Below are 19,140 nucleotides of genomic sequence, written 5' to 3' on the forward strand. Positions count from 1 at the left end.
GTATGCTGTTTCCGGCGTCGGTGACGGTGGCGGCATCATCAATGTATTAGTTTGTGATTAGGTCTAGATCATGGTGAACCACTAGTGTTAGGTCAATGATATTTGGTATGCAGTTGTATTAGCATTGGCACATTTCATTACCATGGAGATTATTAGGCCCCGCCCTCTCAGTCAAGGTCTATTGATTTTGAAACTTTGCTTAGTTTACATGTATTAGTTTGTGATTAGGTCAGTTTATGGGGAACCACTAGTAGTAGGTCAATGATATTTGATATGCAGTTGTATAAGCATTGGCATATCTCATTTCCATGGAGATTATTTGGCCCCGCCCCCTCATTCATGGTCCATTTACTTTGAAACTTTGCTTAGTTTACATGTATTAGTTTGTGATTAGGTCAGTTTAAGGGGAATTGTTAGTTGTAGGTCAATGATATTTGATATGCAGTTGTATAAGCATAAGCACATCTCATTTCCATGGAGAATATTTGGTCCTTACCCCTCAGTCATGGTCTATTGACTTTGAAACTTTTGCTTAGTTTACATGTATTAGTTTGTGATTAGGTCAATTTAAGATGAACCACTTATGTTAAGACAATGATATTCGGTAAATACATTTGCAAGTTTCATTTCCATGGAGATTATATAACCCCACCCCCTAATTATGGTGCATTGACTTTAAAACTTTTACATAGTTTACAAGTTAATGTTTGTGTTTAGGTTTGTTTAAAGGGAACAACTTATGAAAAGTCAATTGTATTTGGTTTGCAGTTGTATTAGCATTGGCACATCTCATTTCCATGGAGATTTTTTAGCCCTGTACCTTCAGTCATGGTTCATTGACTTTGAATATTTGCATACATGTTAAAGTATTGCTATTTTAATTTCAACATTTGCATTATCAAAATAACAGATAGGCGAGACATATCTCTGTGTGCCCTATGAATCCTTTTTTTAAAGACCTTTAGAAAGTATTATGTTGGGTTGAGTATTTCAGAAATGCCGAATGACTATTCACCAAAATGAGCTGGAAATAAAACTTGGGAGGGGAGGAAAGAGTTGAATAAATGTAGAGACAGGGAAAAAAGAATTGATGAACTGTAAAAGGGATTTATCAAATTTTTCTTCATCTTTGAACAACATTATATAATTTATGTAAATATAGAAATTAAATGTCTTTTTGTACTGAGTGTGGTCTGTATGTATTTATTTCTCTTTTTAAATATCATCCAAGTATTGTTTTTATCCTATAATCAACAATTTTTATTGGAAGTTTGGATATTTTATATGTTGTTATAGACAAAAACAAATGGAGATCCACTTAGAAGTTGAAGTCCCTGTGATATTATGGAATTGTTTCAGATTTTTCTATGTTGTTAGATTTGGGTACTAATTTTTTCATAAAATTTTTCAAAATGAAGTACCAGTTTTGTGTAATCATCACCTGCAGTTTTCAAACTAGATCCTTTAAACTTCACAAAATGTTTGAATACCTATTGAAGTTGTACACCTTCCATAATTGAGTTGTTTAAACAAACGATCCTTCCAATTTCATATATTTTGATATATTTAGAAAGGCTTTATAGATCCTTCTCTATTGCAAACATGTTTTTAAACCCAGCAATTTAAGTCTATGATCCAATCCATTTTGTAGAGTTAATATTTACAGAGTGATGAGGCCTCAGACTTCCTACGACTCAAATGTATGTTTAGTGTAAAAAGCCAACATTTTTTTCCCTGTGACATTTTAAACTTGCAATTTGTGTGTCTAATCTGTGTCTAATCTTATGTTGGGTATACAACAATCAAACACTAAAGACTACCAAAGTTCAATAGTCAAGTGTCTTAACAAGCTTTGAATCCTCCTGTGTATAGAAAATCTGTGAAAAAATAAAGATGGACTATAAAAAAATCTGCAACCAATAACAAATTCCCTAAATGATATGAACACATTATTTAACAAAAGACAGCTGCAAACCTGGTTCAGGGCTTGGGACTGACATATGGATATTGATGGGGTTAAAGCAGTTTTATTTTTAAATCTAAACCACCTTAATATTTTGTTTGAATTATGATTATACTGCATTTTCTGTTCATGCCTTTAAGCAGACAACAATTAATCAAATTATGTTTAACAACTACAGTTATCTTGTAAGGTGGAGGGTGCCTGTGAACAAAATTAGTTACAAAATTATTAATTTTGAAATATATATTATTTACAAAAACAACTACAGCATACTCTAGTATTTAGACATTTCCTCTATCAATAATTTTGTTTTTTAGCTCACCTGACCTGAAGGGTCAAGTGAGCTTTTCTCATCACTTTGCGTCCGTCGTCCGTCGTCCGTCAACCGTAAACTTTTACAAAAATCTTCTCCTCTGAAACTACTGGGCCAAATTTGACCAAACTTGGCCACAATCATCATTGGGGTATCTAGTTTAAAAAATGTGTCCGGTGACCCGGCAAACCAACCAAGATGGCCGCCATGGCTAAAAATAGAACATAGGGGTAAAATGTAGATTTTGGCATATATCTCTGAAACCAAAGCATTTAGAGCAAATCTGACAAAGGGTAAAATTGTTTATCAGGTCAAGATCTATCTGCCCTGAAATTTTCAGATGAATCGGACAACCCGTTGTTGGGTTGCTGCCCCTGAATTGGTAATTTTAAGGAAATTCTGCAGTTTTTGGTTATTATCTTGAATATTATTATAGATAGAGATAAACTGTAAACAGCAATAATGTTCAGCAAAGTAAGATCTACAAATAAGTCAACATGACCAAAATGGTCAGTTGACCCCTTAAGGAGTTATTGCCCTTTATAGTCAATTTTTAACCATTTTTCGTAAATTTTTGTAATCTTTTACAAAAATCTTCTCCTCTGAAACTACTAAGACAAATTTAACCAAACTTGTCCACAATCATCATTAGAGTATTTAGTTTAAAAAATGTGTCCGATGACCCCGCCCGCAAACCAAGATGGCCGACATGGCTAAAAAATAGTACATAGGGTAAAATGCAGTTTTGGGCTCATATCTCTGAAACCAAAGCATTTAGAGCAAATCTGATGAGTATAAAATTTTTCATTAGGTCAAGATCTATCTGCCCTGAAATTTTCAGACCAATCAGGCAACCCGTTGTTGGGTTGCTGCCCCTGAATTGGTAATTTTAAGGAAATTTTGCCGTTTTTGGTTATTATCTTGAATATTATTATAGATAGAGATAAACTGTAAACAGCAATAATGTTCAACAAAGTAAGATCTACAAATAAGTCAACATGACCAAAATGGTCAGTTGACCCCTTAAGGAGTTATTGCCCTTTATAGTCAATTTTTAACCATTTTTCGTAAATTTTTGTAATTTTTTACAAAAATCTTCTCCTCTGAAACTACTAAGACAAATTTAACCAAACTTGTCCACAATCATCATTAGGGTATCTAGTTTAAAAAATGTGTCTGATGACCCTGCTCGCGAACCAAGATGGCTGACATGGCTAAAAAATAGTACATAGGGTAAAATGCAGTTTTTGGCTCATATCTCTGAAACCAAAGCATTTAGAGCAAATCTGATGAGAATAAAATTGTTCATTAGGTCAAGATCTATCTGCCCTGAAATTTTCAGACCAATCAGGCAACACGTTGTTGGGTTGCTGCCCCTGAATTGGTAATTTTAAGAAAATTTTGCAGCTTTTGGTTATTATCTTGAATATTATTATAGATAGAGATAAACTGTAAACAGCAATAATGTACAGCAAAGTTAGATCTACAAATAAGGCAACATGACCAAAATTGTCAATTGACCCCTTAAGGAGTTATTGCCCTTTATAGTCATTTTTTTACAATTTTCATAAATTTTGTAAATTTTTGTAAATTTTTACAAAGTATTTTCCACTGTAATTACCGGGCCAAGTTCATTATAGATAGAGATAGTAGTAAGGAGCAAGAATGTTCAGTAAAGTAAGATCTACAAACACATCACCATCACCAAAACACAATTTTGTCATGAATCCATCTGTGTCCTTTGTTTAATATGCACATAGACCAAGGTGAGCGACACAGGCTCTTTAGAGCCTCTAGTTGTTTGATCTATTGTTGTTCTCTGTATTGAGATATATCTTCACTATGTATAGTTTAATATTATATTTTAATCCTGTGTTCTCTAGTATTTGGACGTGTTCATTATTTATAGTTTAATTTTTTATCATTTTATCTTGTGTTCTCTCTAAGTATTCATTATGTTCAGTATGTATAGGTCCGCCTTATAATTGTGTCTGTTATATTCAGAAAGGTTCACTATGTAGAGTTTTAATAGCTTAATCAGTTTATCCAGTGCTCTCTTGTAATTAGATATGTTCACTATGTACATTTTAGCTTAATGATTTCATCCAGTGTTATATAAGTTTTCAGATATGTCCACTATGTATAGTTTAGCTTTATCATTTGATCCTTTTCTTGTTGTTGATCCTATATAGAGAAGTCCTGTTGTGCTGAAACCTAGGGAATACGGATGGACGATACCTATGTCTGTTGTATCATAGTGGGTAATGTAGTGTCCTGAACTATTCAGAATGTGAAAAATACCCATATTCAAGTTTGTTATTATAATATTGTCTAATGGTGTAACTGCAAAATTGGTGGGTTTAAATGGTTTATCAGGGCTATTGATTTTTGACTGTCCTTTATAGACTTGAATGACTTCTCCTTCATTAAACACCACAACTTGGCCATTAAAGTCATTTGAAAGTCTGTCCAAAATGCATATCCTGCCATTACTTGTACTTATTATTCTCCAAGGAAAATTGATGATGGGTTTATCAATTTTGTCATATTCATATATAGTTTCATGTTCTCCTGTTGCATTCATGGTTATGACGCAGCTTCTTGCTGGTGTAGGTGACCAGTCTGAAATAGCTCCTACTATGACTTTGTTACTATTAGTCACATGAACACCTACAGTAAGTAATGGAGCAACACTGTATTTTGTACTAGTGATTTTACCAGTTTTGTCATTAACTAGTTGAAGTGTTGAGTAACCAGTTGATATAAGAATGTCTTGTGATTGAGTAACGGTCATGTCAAATACTTGTTTTTCTATCCTGTGTATATCCTTCAGATTTCCTTGTTCAGGTTTTACTTTATTTAATAAACCTGGCTTATTCTGACAACTGATGAATATGGAATCATCACAGCAAACTGATATCTTGTCAATCCTGGGTACTTCAATAACAAATTGTTCAGAAATAGTCATTTTCATTGAGATGTTGTTTTGTAGAGAGCCAAAAACTTCATGAGTTAATTCACCTGGACAAAATATTGGGACAAGGTTTATGTTTAGCTCAGGTAGTTCCATTTCTCCAGAGGTTGACTGTTGAAGTTCATCTCTGCATTTTAATACTTCAGCGGCATCCTTAGCATTGATAATGTTTTCTAATTTAGACCTTTGATCTTCAACTTTCTTTTTTGATTGCTGTGTTGTAATTCGTTCTTTTTCAATGGATTTCTGATGAAGACTAATTTTGTGCTCCAGTTGTGTTTCCATTCTCTCTGTGAATTCATCAACTGCTGTTTTCAGAGCTTTATTTTGAGCTTGAATTTTCTCCTTTGTGTCTTTGCTCTGTTCTTTTCCAGATTTTTGCATCTCTTCTATTTTCGCATCATATTTGTTCAATTTTTGCAAGTTTGATTGAACTTTGACTTGTGCTTGTTTCAGCCAATGTAGTTTAGTTTCATAGCTTTTACTTATCTCTATTAAGCCATGTCCATTGTGTGTCTTTGAGATGCAGAGAGGACAAACTAAATGGTCACATGACTCACAAAACAAGCAACAATTTTGTCCATTGTGATCTTGGCATTTAATACTATTGAAATCCATTTCTTCAGCATACAGTGCGATGTCTTTGATATCCACAATTTTGTGGTCCTTTGCATTTTTAAACTTTGGATGAACTTTATCACGACACTTGATGCACATTAGTAAATCACAGTCTAGGCATTTTGAACTGATTTTTGTCTCAATTTCACATAAATTACAGCTCAATGGAGCCTGTCCTTTCTGAATTGATTGAGAAAAAGCCATTTTGAAGTCTAAGATATAAAATATGTCTGCCCTATTCTACTTCCCTTTGCTAACTAGTCGATTTTTTTTTGTTTTTTTTAACCATAAACTGATTCAGAATTTAAAAGTCTCTAAGGAGATAACACTTTTCAGTGTTATCATGCATATACACAAAATGATCTTGTTGGAAATTGTTAAAAGTTTTAATGACAAATAATAAGATTTTTTAAATTTTTATTAAAAAAAGGATTGCTTTATACACCTATGGTTTATCGAAAAAGAATAGAGCAGATCTATCCTCAAATTTAAGTTTTTTCATTTTTCAGCATATATTAAATGATCTGAGGAAACCCTATTTAAAAGGACACATATAAAATTCTAGGTTTACTTAATGCAAGAACTTTATCAGACACTTGGTGCACATTAGTATTGATTAATTGAGAACAAGCCATTTTGATGTCCTAAAATTCGATATGTCTGGTTTATTCTACTTCACTCTTCTAAGGCCAACTAAAATTAATTAGTAGATTTTCATCCAATTTTTTGAAAAAAATGGGGCGGGTGGGAGGATTTTATTTTTTAATTTTTATTTCCTCCGAAACCCTTTTGTGACGTGTTCTTCATATGCCAGTCTGATTAAAACCAGCCCCTACTTTCCATTTGCCTTTGTAGATATTGGGGGCTGGTTTCAATCAGACTGTGCATATGCAAGGGTAATATTAAGCTTATATCATGTATATATAAGGAATTCTACATAAATTTTCAAATTCTTAATAAAGGTTTCGGATTGGCAACCACTGTTCTACATTGCCACTTTAGAAACCATTTTTTAGTAAATAGCAAAAAGGTGGAGAAATGTTCTCTTTTAGACTACCTACATCAAATTTATTTTGCTTTCTAAGTAGTACTTTGTAGTGCCCATTACAAGTATTATGAGTACAGAGTGAAATAAAAACTCAAACTATGTTGCAAATACTATGGTTTATGCTTTTAAGGTTCGTGTGGACCCTTTGACTACAATGGCTGCATTTTCACCTCAAAATTTACTCTGAGTACAGATAACCCTGTGTATCTGGAAAAGTTTTAAGACATAGCATTACATTGGCCGACTTTTTTGTACTCAATATATGGTCTTAGATCGCACAAGTTCGTGCTTGTGTCAATTTCTTTATCCCAGTCATGTTTTTTATTGCAGCAATGTGTTCCACGATTCTTGTGCTTTGGATATCATTCACAGTCCAAATTTCCTGACACAAAGTCATTGTATAAACAAAAAAAATCCACAGGTTTCTAATCACTGACCGCGATTTGCGTTCTTGGACACCGCCTGTCACTCGTAACCCGAATATTTCATGCCCTTCTCGTAAGCAATCTCTTTTCTCAGAAGATAATGCTGTCATCATAGAGCAGCAGAATATTTCGACTTAATCATTTTGGTTAAATTACTCGAAGAAATACGAAAACCGAAATTTGCTACAGGAAGTTATGAATGAAACGAAATTATCAGTGGTTTCCGGTAACGGAAATGAACAAAATCCGGAAATCGTAAATTTGTTAAAATAAAAAAAATCAGGGCGGGACAATTTCAGAGGGGCGGGCGGGGATGAAAATCTATCAATTAATTTTAATTGGCCTAATCTAGCCTTTTAACTTTTGATTGAATTTAAATGTCTCGAAGGAGAAAAATATATTTTTGTAAATTTGTCTTGTTAAAAATTGTTTTATGACAATTTATGGGATTCTTATCTTTTCAGTAAATGAAGGCTTGCTTTGTACAACTATATGATACTTCAAATTTAACAAAAAAGTTAACCATGTTTTATATACTTGAACGGCTAAGTTTACTATAAAACATGTTTACATAGACTTTCTTTTAAAAGATATGTTTGTTCAGTTGTTGGAAGTTTGATATATCTTGGAATTCTTTTAGTTTGATTTAATCGAGATGGTGCCTCCGTGACAGAATGGTCTAAATAGTCAAACAACTGTATTACTAGTCTGTCAATAATGAGGTTGGGAGTTCTAATCCTGCAAGTGGCAGGTGCATTCGACTCCAATCTTAATTGACCAGGATTGTCAGTCTTCCTTCCACAGGTGGGTCGTTTTCTGGTCACTCCTGCTACCTCCACCAATATAAAATGATCGCCACAAAATATCCAATAGTGCTGAAAGTGGCTTAAACACCAATCAATCAATCAAGTTTCATGTCACAGCTTTATAAAAATAAGGAGATGGGGTATGATTGCCAATGAGACAAATATCCACCACTTACACCAAAGTTCAAATAAAGTGGATGTAAGCAATTAAAGGCAACCGTACGGCCTTTAACAATGAGAAAAACCCATACGGTATAGTCAGCTATAAAAGGCCTTGACATGAAAAATATAAAACAATTCAATTGAGAAAACTAACGGCCTAATTTATAACAAAATAATTAACAAAAAACAAATATGACAGACAAGAACCAACAACAACCACTGAACTACAGGCTCCTGACTTGGGACAGGAACATTAAGAATGTTGCGGGGTTAAACATGTATGTGAGCTCTCTAACATAAACACAGACCGGACGTGGCAGGGTATTTATCCATATCTCATCCCTAACAACAAAAAGGACACTTAGGTACAGATCTGAGAGCCAATAATAACTAATAAACTTATCTCTAATAAACCAAGTCTATCTGTGTCACATATAATAAGAGTAAGATCCCTATTGATTTTGAAATCAATAGGTCAATTTCAAAGGGAAGGTCAAGTTACTCAAAATAGATTTTAGAAAGATAATATTATTGTCTGAATTAAATGATAACAGTAAATAATCATACTGAAAGTAAACAAGAAAATAACAATGCAAACAGGTCACAGTGGACACTAGAAGCTCTTCCCCTTTATATTTTTTGCGAGTTGATGAAAGTTTTTTCATAAAGTAATTTCTCATTCTAGACAAATTTGTGGTGGACTTTCATTTTATGCAGTCCATTCATTTTAATTGCTCATTTCAATCTTAGTTTTCCTTTACAGTTTTTTTCTAGTAGGTCTATGTGATGCCCTCTGATTTTCATTCTGTTTGTTGTGTATATGATCAAAGTCTTTTGCTCAACAAAAATTGAAGAATTTATAGGAAGAGTTTCATTTTTTTTTTGCTTCTATGAAGTTACTAAGGTGAGACTGAGGCATTCTGTTTCAGGTAGTAATGGTGGACTCAACAATTGTTAAAGCTTGTTTTAAGGTCACCTTAATAGAAACAGTAATGCTAAGTCAATGATATTGGCATTGTCATTGTCCTTTGACGTTGGAACTTCTTTCTTACTATTTCTTAATATTTTTATGCCCCATTTATGGGCATTATGTTTTTTGGTCTGTGCGTCCGTTCGTTTGTTTGTTAGTTGGTTCGTCCGTCCGTCCGTCTGTCCCACTTCAGATTAAAGTTTTTGGTTAAAGTTTTTGGTCAAGGTAGTTTTTGATGAAGTTGAAGTCCAATCAACTTGAAACTTAGTACACATGTTCCCTGTGATATGGTCTTTCTAATTTTGATGCCAAATTAGAGTTTTGACACCAATTTCACAGTCCACTGAACATATAGAAAATGATAGTGCGAGTGGGGCATCCATGTACTATGGACACATTCTTCTTGTATCATGTAACTGTTTGTCAAACCCTAAATGTTCATTTCTGTTTTACTTATGCTTACCATTTTCCATTAGTTACCAAATCGATTTGAAAGTTTTTTTAGAAATCACAAAATCATTTTGACATATGTTGGTTGGAATAGTTAGACCTTTGGGAATCACAAAATTAATAAGACATAATATTGGTTGGAATATTTCAGCAATTTGGGATGATGTGAAATATAAAGATCAGCAGCAAATAAAACTTGTAAAATAAGGAGAATTTAATAAATAAACAAGTTTAAATGATAGGTACAGCATACCTGAACAATATCGATATGATAGAACTAATATCATGAATTATTTCTTTTTTTTTAGGCAAATGTAATGTTAGAATACACATTAGATGATGCAAATAGCTTACTAGATAAAAACCTTGATGCAGCAAATAAAAGTTTAGCACAAGTAGAGGAAGATTTGTGTCTGATCCGAGATCAAACCACTACATTAGAAGTCAGTATCCTTAAATAATCATAGATCAATAATAATTCCATTAATGAATAACTGTAAATTCAGAAATTTTTGTGTGCGTTTTTTATCATAATTGTTTAACAATAGACAAAAATTCAAGATTGATGATCAGAATTTCAATGGAATGCTGCATACTCATAATACTGTTCAAAATTAAAATGTCAGTTTTTATTTTTGCGAAACCTATCGCTTTGCAATTTGTCCAGTGATAAGAATATGGCAAACATTTCGGAATTTACAGAAACTGAAGTTGGAAACAAGGTATGTGCAGGTATTTATATGATTATCAATAATTAGTTATAAGACAAAAACTAATTCTTAAAAGTTTTATTGTTGATGTTCTTCAAAAGGGCGTATGTATTTAAGAATTTTCAGAATTTTGTCCTGAAAATAATTTTTAAAGTGTCAGATATGTTGTTAGTGTAAAAATGACACCAACTATAGTCAACTCATCTGTTTGTCAGTCCGTATCAGGTTCAAGTTTTTAGTTGAGGTAGTTAACCAGTTCAACCTGAAACTTAGTACACATGTTAATAATCATGTAAACTTTTAAATTTAACGGTATTCGTCAAATTATGGTTTTAACCCTGATTTCATAGTGAAATCCATACATTCTCAGGTTTAAATATTTTTGGTTAAACTGGTTTACCAAGAAGTTGAGGTCACATCAACTAGAAACTTGGAACAAATTATGTTCACTGTGGTGTGAATTAAAAAAAAAAACAACATAAAATTATGGTTTTGACCCAAATTCACAGTTTACTGAATATGGAATGTGATAGTGTGAAATCAATATTTTCTGTGGGTGGTTTTTGGTTAAGGTGTTTTACTTTGAAGTTGTGGTCACATCAACTTTAAAGGTAGTGTATATGTTCATTATTAATTGAAATTTTAAAATTATAAGCAAAATTTTGGTTTTCACCAACATTTTAGGATACACTGAACATGGAAAGAATATATTGCCAATGGTGTATTATGTCCTAAGTGACATATATATTTGGTGTCCCCTATGCTGACTGAAAAGACAGATAGCAATGCCTAGGCCTAAAGTCCCAGTGGGTGTTCTTGCCTTATTGATATATTTATATTTTCTGTTCCTTCAATGATACTGTCTTTAAATTTGTAAAATAGATTAGCGACAATAGTAGTATTTTGGTTAATTTGGCATTTAAGATGAAATCGCCAAAAATGAAAAACTCCAAACAATATAAAACACCTGTTATGGCGAGTCATTTCTCAATAATGACGACTGTACATTACATGATTTGTAGTTGTTTATTAGCTGGTCCGTGTTCTTGACACAAACAAGTCTTGGGTGGTGGTTGTATCAACAATTTATTTTTTATTATTTTATTAACAAGAGTTTTATATTGTATGATTTCCTTAACCAATCACAGACATGGCTAGGGTATATAATTGGGACGTGAAGCGGAGACAAGCGCTACAGGTTACCAAATCATAGCACCAATCCATCAAATCCGGTTTGCAATAGTGCTTTTTACACTGTGTTCAATGCATTATCATTTGGAACATCAGCTCACACAAGCGGAAATTCATTGGAGATCAACAGTTTGGAGAAAAGTGGAGATAATTTAAAAACTTTTGTATTTGCTCAGTTTCAATTTCTGTAGGTTCTCAATTCTTTTCTTCAAATTCTAAAATGTTCAGATCATCTTTTGTTATGAGACAGTTTATGACAAAGATTTAAAAAAAAAAACATATTTGATAAAAAAAAAAAATTATAAAATCATTGCTGCTGTAAAAGACATTTAGAATTAGATTTTACAATTTATCAATTTTGACTTAAACAACAGGTTCAATATTTGTTTATGTTTAGATAGATTTACTGCCTACTTATTTTATAATATGTGATTTTGCTTAGGACACTGACTTAACCAGTATATACATGTGAACAAAATTTGTGGTGTACTATTACATATATTTATAATTGACAAAAAAACTTTTTTGTAAATACACAAATAAAAGTACTGAAAATGATATTGTTTTGATATGTTTATAAAGTGTGAAGAGAGAGGTCAGACTAAGTTGCTGTGGAATTATTGTGTTCATTATATACCTTATAAAACATTTTAAAAGTAGAAGTAATCTGTGACACGTAGACAAGGATCGATAATCATAAGAGTCAAGTTTGGCTACATTTGATCGAAGTTGTGTTGTCGTGTAATTTATTTGAGTGATCAGTGTTTAAAAAAAAGATATTTCTGTTATTTCGCTGATCTGAAGTTCAGGTAAAATAATAATGTAGTTGTATTTTGTAAAATTACAAAAAATTATAAAAAAGTGTTTAATATAAGAATATGAAGATGTGGTATGATAAAATGAGACAACTTTCCATTGAAGATTAAAGGACAAAGATATGCTTAGATTTTTTTTTTTTTTTTGCTGTTTTGCGGTGTACATTAATTTCTCAAATTAAAAAAAAGTATTAAAATATGAACAAAAGAAGACACTGATGAGAATCCTATGGCAGCGTGAAAATAGTTTTGTCAGTACCTTACCCTTATTATTTCTTTTTCAATTCAGAAAATGTATTTAACTTCCCATGTCAAAACTATCTTATGTATGTCAATATAAATGTGTAAAGATTTCAGTCCTGAATTAAACTTTTAATATGCTTTGGTTAAATTTTTGTTTGAATAAATTCAAGTGAATCAACATTTGTAAGCTGGAAATTTTCACACAATCTATTTTGAAACTTTTTGACAGACAGACACATAAATTATAGCATTTATTAGGTTTACCTGGTTGTTATGATTAAAGGTCAGTTACCCAGTTGTATTCAATAAAAATGTTTAGAAGAACATAAAAGGTTTTTGATTTTTGAGAAGAAAAGACAGTTTTAAATTCATATAAAATAAGAACATGTGGTATGATTGCCAATGAAACAACTCTCCATCAGAGACCAAATGACATAGAAGTTAACAACTATAAGTCAACATACGGCCTTTAATAATGAGCAAAACCCAAACAGCAAAGTAAATTCATGTTGGGATGATCAGGGGTTTACAAATAATGATATGTGTAAAAGCAACATGTAATTCATTTTGTATTTATTAGTTGCTGTGGTAACGTAATCTCACTGATGTGTGCAAAAGTCTAAACAGGCTATACAAGTCCCTTTTCAATTCACACATCGAACTGGTTTTAATTATCTTGCTGGGGATAAATTAACAGTACTCAGTGCTTCAGTGTTTGTCTGTCTGTCTATCAGTCAACATCATTTTTAAAAAGAAATAACTCCAGCAAAAATCTTGGGACAAATAATTGCCTTGATGTGCCTGTTAATGTACACGAAAGTCTTTAAGATAATTTACCAGACTAGAAACAGTTATTCAAACTGAGATGTTCCAATAGCGATAACATTGTTTTCAGTTTTGTCCATCCTGAGTAATGCCCCTTGATAATATTTGGATTTTTGTTTTGCCTTTGACAATTAAGAGAGGCGGAAGATACCAGAGGAAAATTCAAATCAAACTTGAAAGACAAATATATAACACCATGGCAAAATGGTGAAAACAAATTGATACAAACAACTGCCTACAAAACAAATGTCTTGATGATTTGTCTGCTCCGATGCGACATAAGTAAAGCTTATGAATTATTAATGACAATTGAGTCATGATCACCCATACCTAATGTTAAAGAGAAGTATTCAATTTTTTGTCATGCTAAATTGACATCGTAACAATGTCTAATTGTTAAGGTTTCTGATTAATTTTTTTTATAAGATATATGGAATTATTTTCAGGGTGATATTTAGATATTAACATTAAGGGATAATGAATATTTGGTACTTCCTACATAAAAAGGCTATTTCAGTCAAAAGATAACTTTTTCCATATTTTTCTAATCATACTTAAAAAGGTTAACGGAAATTAAAAAAAAATATTGAACAGTTTAACACACCACATAAAAAAAACATGCTTATAAACACAGACAAACAAAAAATGAACATCATATGGTCCAGAAAGCATTACTGAGCTCGGGTTCGAAATGTTCTGGTTAACTAGTTTTACATGCGCACAAACCTCCTTACCTTTTCATGCTTATCTTGACCATTTGTCAATAAATTGGAAATGCACAATAAAAAACTTGCACAGTGCAGCAACCAACAGGATGACCTTTAACTTGAAAACTTGACAAAAATAAAATAAAAGATGACAAATAATTTGGAAAACAGGGTCAACATGTACTACCTACAACAGGAAGCTGGATAAAGTAGCCACAGAACAGCCAGTCATGAAGACAAAACAAAAGGAAAAAAGAAAAGAATTCTCCTAAAAGGTTCCTTTAAGTCTCATCATAGTTTTTATGCCCCCGCTGCTATGCACTATTTTATGGACATTAAGTGTTGCCCTTGACAGTCCATCCTTGTTTCCATCCGTCCTTTCTGTCGCATTTTCGTTTCCTCTCTCTAACTTAAGTTTGCCTCATACACATTGCTGAGAACCAAAACTTGAAGACAGAGTTGGAATTAAGGCAGTGGGTCACTTACTGTTCGAGAGTTATGGCACTTTATAACTTGGAAAATTGCATATTTTTTTCGTGTCTGCATTCTAACTTAAGTTTGCCTCACTTAAAGTTAAAACTCATACACACTGCAATGCACAATGCTCAGATTTTTTCGTATCTGAACTCTTAACAACAAATTTAATGTTGAACTTGCCTGACAGCTATATGAAATTCACAGAAATTTGGAAAAAAATCATGGTCTCGCTTTGAAATAAAAAAAAAACAGTGAAAATATGATAATAACACACCGCACAAAAATACCTAAGACTAGAACAATAGAACTCTTTAAAAATTAGTAGTAACATCATATGCTCTCAAAAAGTATTTTCAGGGATTGAGCTCGGGCATTCATGTCCTCCGACACATTCTTCTATTTTGATTGAAATAGGCAGTATAAGTGTGAGTTCCTAAGACCCTCGGAAGAAAGAATCATTTAACTGAAAAAGTATATTGGGCAACATATATAATAGAAAAACAAAGGTTATTGGGTGTCCATCCATGACACAAAATCAGTACATGCACAGCAAAAAAAGAAAAACGCACAAAATGCAAAGGAACAGTGCTTTTATTGCTGTTCTTCATCTTAAAGTCTCAGTGAGGCCTTCAACACGGAGCAAAAAACTCTCACCTCACTAAGTTTAACACAGCCCCTAGCAATGGCTTGAGCGGAATTCTTTGCAAAAATGATTTTGATAGACTTTGTAAGATGTAACACCACCAAATCGAGCCCAGTCACAAAAGAACAGACTTGAAAGTAGTACATATTTAAAACAAAATAGTTCCTACACATAGGTGTTAATCTATGAAGTACTTGGTTTGGTGTATATGCCTTCAATCTCCGTACAGCGCTCGCTTCTGTTCCGTATACTCAGTACACTATACTACATATTCAGTGTAGTGATACGAAGTAAGTACGGAATGGATGTGAGCTCTGCGCCAAAATTGATATGCGTTATGAACAAGTTATCCTATTAAGATAGGCCACTGGAAGTTAAGCAATGTATGAACAATCAATCAATCATAAGATTGTGACAAAAACTAGAATGATTTAATCATTATTTTCTGTCTGTCCATATACATATCGAGATTGACATTGAAGAAGAACACCTTTAGATAAAGACACACAGGAAAAAAATATATCATAATAAAAATCGGTACACGGAAGTAGATTGACATATTATGAAATGTTATGACAGTTTACATCCTTTCGTATGAAATACTGGGCAATAAATTCAACACTATACTACTGGTTGAAATTGAATTAGATAATACAGATATTGTATGATGTCACTTTCGTTGACATGTTAACAATGTTCTGACTGCCTACCAGCATAAATTAATAAAGATTACTCATGAGATGTCAATGATTTTGACAAAAATGCATTTTCTGTGTTAAATTATTAAATGAATTCAATTTAAGGCTATTAAAAATTACTGTCACTTGTAGACCATATTTATACAGTATATCCTTTTATAGTGGGATGACAAAACGCCCCATAAAAGATACATCATTATATTTCATTGTTAGATGGAATTGAACTTTAATTGCTTTGTCAACAGTGTCTTCAACTTACAATGTGGGTCAATCCATATCATCGCTTTAGGCTTGCAGTATTGTTGCGCCCATGTTAATTAATCAGCTTGTAAACATGCTGCCTATTGAAACTCTATTAAAAACAATACATTCATCATTTTGTCAAAATTTACTTGGCTCAATATTAATTAAATAAATTTAGAGGAATGAAATATCAATGGTCCTCATTTGACCTGATTGGTTAAAACAAAAAATGGCCACCAAAGGCAATCTTTGATTCTGATTGGCCAATTTTCAAAAATCATCTACAGTGAAGTCGGAAGATCCCCATTCAATGTTTATTATTGACCCTGACTATCAATTTTATAAAGATGTATAAGATGTCTGTGGATTCCGGCTATTCAAAATGGTGACCACAGGCATGTCAATTGTAGATTTGAAAGTAATTTTTAGCCAATGAAATAAGTTGTGACATAAAAATTGCATTTGTCTGAATAAACTATTGTTATGACAGTTTTCTGAAAAGAAAGCTTAAATTTTAAGTTTATTTAGAACAAATTACTAATATTAAAGAAGATTTTGAATAAAGGTCAATGACACAGCAACCAAACAATATAGAAAAAAACAAGACATCAAGAGGTCAACTTAATGGTGTTCAGCAAAAGAAAGGTATCTGTTGTATATGTCATGATGAAGGAAGTTTCATATCTAAGTTAATCAAATTGAAAATAACTCTACTCCATTGGTTGAAACATTTGTACACTTTTGAAAATATTACCCAGAATGCATTAGATTCTGAAACAGATAATTGGGTGATTTAAGCTGATATTTGAGAAAATGTGTGTTACTGGAGAAAATTGGTGAATAAAGATTTTAACTGCCTTTGAATTTAACATTTTATTCCTTCTACAATTAGAATAAAGTATGCATTTAAACATCTCAAATATGAAATAATATGACCCATGAACAGATATGCATACAGAAAAACATTGTATTGTATATTAAATACTAATTAATGTTTGACAATGTCTCTATTAGTTGTCATTTCACCTGATGAATTACCTGTTGATTGGTGGTTTACCTGTTCACAATACTACTGACACATACTTCACGATGTGAGGATAATGTCGATTTTATTCAGCAAGGTTAGTATTTTACGTTGAATATAATTGTAAATTATTAGACTATTATAAGTTCTTGATTGAATAACTTTTGTATTCTAAATGCATGTATGTAGTATTTTAACTTTTATGAATGAATATATAAATACATATATGTATATAAGGAGTTGTAAGTGCATTGCATTATGGTACTAATCGGTACACGTTTTATTTTTTATGGCATTACCCCCTATCAACATTAGTCTGCTCAGTTCAGTATAAAAGAGGGTCTGGATGGGGTCCTCCATTTCTGTATTCTTTAAATTTTAGGCCATTTTTCTCTATTCTTTTTACTTTTTGCCCAATATTCTCTATGCTTTATATTTTAGCACCTCATTATTCTCTATTCTTTATTTTTTGGTCCATTTTTCTCTATTCTTTATATTTTTTGCCCATTATTCTCTATTCTGTAAACCCCCATCCACACCCTCATAAAACCTACTAACATTAAGTTTGACCTTGTGATGTAGATTAGGATAAAAAATAATGATAAACATATTTTTAAAATGTACACTACTGGGACTAAAAAACCCTCTCCGAAAATCCATGGTTATATGATTAGTTACTGGTATTCTAGTAATTGAAGTTCTACTGAACCTTCAGTATTATCTTGAAGACACAGTATCAACCTATCATCTTCTATCTTTTAATTCATACTTGCCAAAAAGCCTCATGTTGTAATTTTTAAGATATCTTGATATCAATATAAAAAAATCCTGATACATATACTTTTACTGCAATACACTTGACCCTTAGTTTTTTCCAAAAGAAGCCTAGAAATTCAGAATAACTAAAAAATGTTGGACAGAGTGGAAAGTTTTTTTTTGTTATCTCAAATACTGTTGTAGTTGAGGTAAAGTAGATCTTCAATTCATAGAACTATTTATCTACATGTATAAGGAGTCCCATAAGTGTACATTTTGAAATTAGAATCTTCAACAGAAAATTAAGACCTTTTGAGGTGTACCAACTATCTTTTATTCATATGCATGAAAAATTAGTCATTGATGTTAAGGAAACAACAATTAATCAATCAATCAATCAGTTCTAATTTTCCATGCTCCCACAGAAAATTTCAGAGCACACTAAAAACTACAAGGACCACAACCTTGAACGCTATTTTACTTTTAAATAAGTTATTTTCAAGTACACTCCTACAAAATAAGTAAAAATGTTCCATACAATTATATATTAATAGCTCATCTGGTGACAGGTCAATTTGTTTTTTTGAGCTATTGCAATCACTTTAATTGATGAAATAAAATACCTTTTGAAAAAAATTGGATTTGTCATTCCTGAGTTATCGAACTTTAACTCTCAGATTTAAGGCAATTTTATTTTGGTGAGTGCAGGTTTGCTTTTTTATGCCCCCGCCGTAGCGGAGGGTGCATTAAGTTTTACCCTTGTCCGTCTGTACATACGTCCGTATATACGTCTGTCTGTACATCTGTCCGTACATATGTCCCAAAGTTGGTTTCCGATTTCTAACTTTAGTATGCCTCATCCAAATGTTATGAAACTTATACACAATGCTTATTACCACTAAATACAGATCAAGTTTGAGTTTTGGTGGCGTCACTTTTACCGTTCTAGAGTTATGCCCCTTTACAAATGGAAAAATTGCTAAATTTTTCGTTTCCGTTCTCTAACTTAATTTTGCCTCAACTAAATGTTATGAAACTTATACACAATGCTTATTACCACAATATACAAATCAAGTTTG

The 19,140-nt window shown here is 32.2% G+C and overlaps 3 protein-coding genes across 3 annotated transcripts in view; 2 read left to right on the top strand and 1 right to left on the bottom strand.

Annotated features, from left to right (window-relative positions):
- The window catches only part of LOC127724201 (prefoldin subunit 3-like), a 48,825-nt gene extending 36,637 nt beyond the window's left edge, over positions 1 to 12,188 (top strand). The window contains exons 5-6 of the mRNA XM_052231100.1: positions 10,038 to 10,176; positions 11,588 to 12,188. Of these exons, the coding sequence (XP_052087060.1) occupies positions 10,038 to 10,176; positions 11,588 to 11,652 (204 nt within the window). The 3' untranslated portion in view covers positions 11,653 to 12,188. The remainder of the gene's footprint in view (positions 1 to 10,037; positions 10,177 to 11,587) is intronic.
- LOC127724189 (uncharacterized) lies at positions 4,074 to 6,164 on the bottom strand. Its single transcript, XM_052231089.1, has one exon. The coding sequence runs from the start codon at positions 6,070 to 6,072 to the stop codon at positions 4,378 to 4,380; it is 1,695 nt and encodes a 564-aa protein (XP_052087049.1). The 5' UTR covers positions 6,073 to 6,164; the 3' UTR covers positions 4,074 to 4,377.
- A 122-nt stretch (positions 12,189 to 12,310) lies between the features above and the next one.
- The window catches only part of LOC127724182 (uncharacterized), a 41,482-nt gene continuing 34,652 nt past the window's right edge, over positions 12,311 to 19,140 (top strand). Inside the window, exons 1-2 of the mRNA XM_052231078.1 lie at positions 12,311 to 12,439; positions 17,296 to 17,402. The gene's annotated coding sequence lies outside the window, so the exon portion shown is untranslated. The remainder of the gene's footprint in view (positions 12,440 to 17,295; positions 17,403 to 19,140) is intronic.

The sequence above is a fragment of the Mytilus californianus genome, unplaced genomic scaffold, assembly GCF_021869535.1.
Source record: "Mytilus californianus isolate M0D057914Y unplaced genomic scaffold, xbMytCali1.0.p SCAF_14, whole genome shotgun sequence".
Lineage (NCBI taxonomy): Eukaryota > Metazoa > Mollusca > Bivalvia > Mytilida > Mytilidae > Mytilus > Mytilus californianus.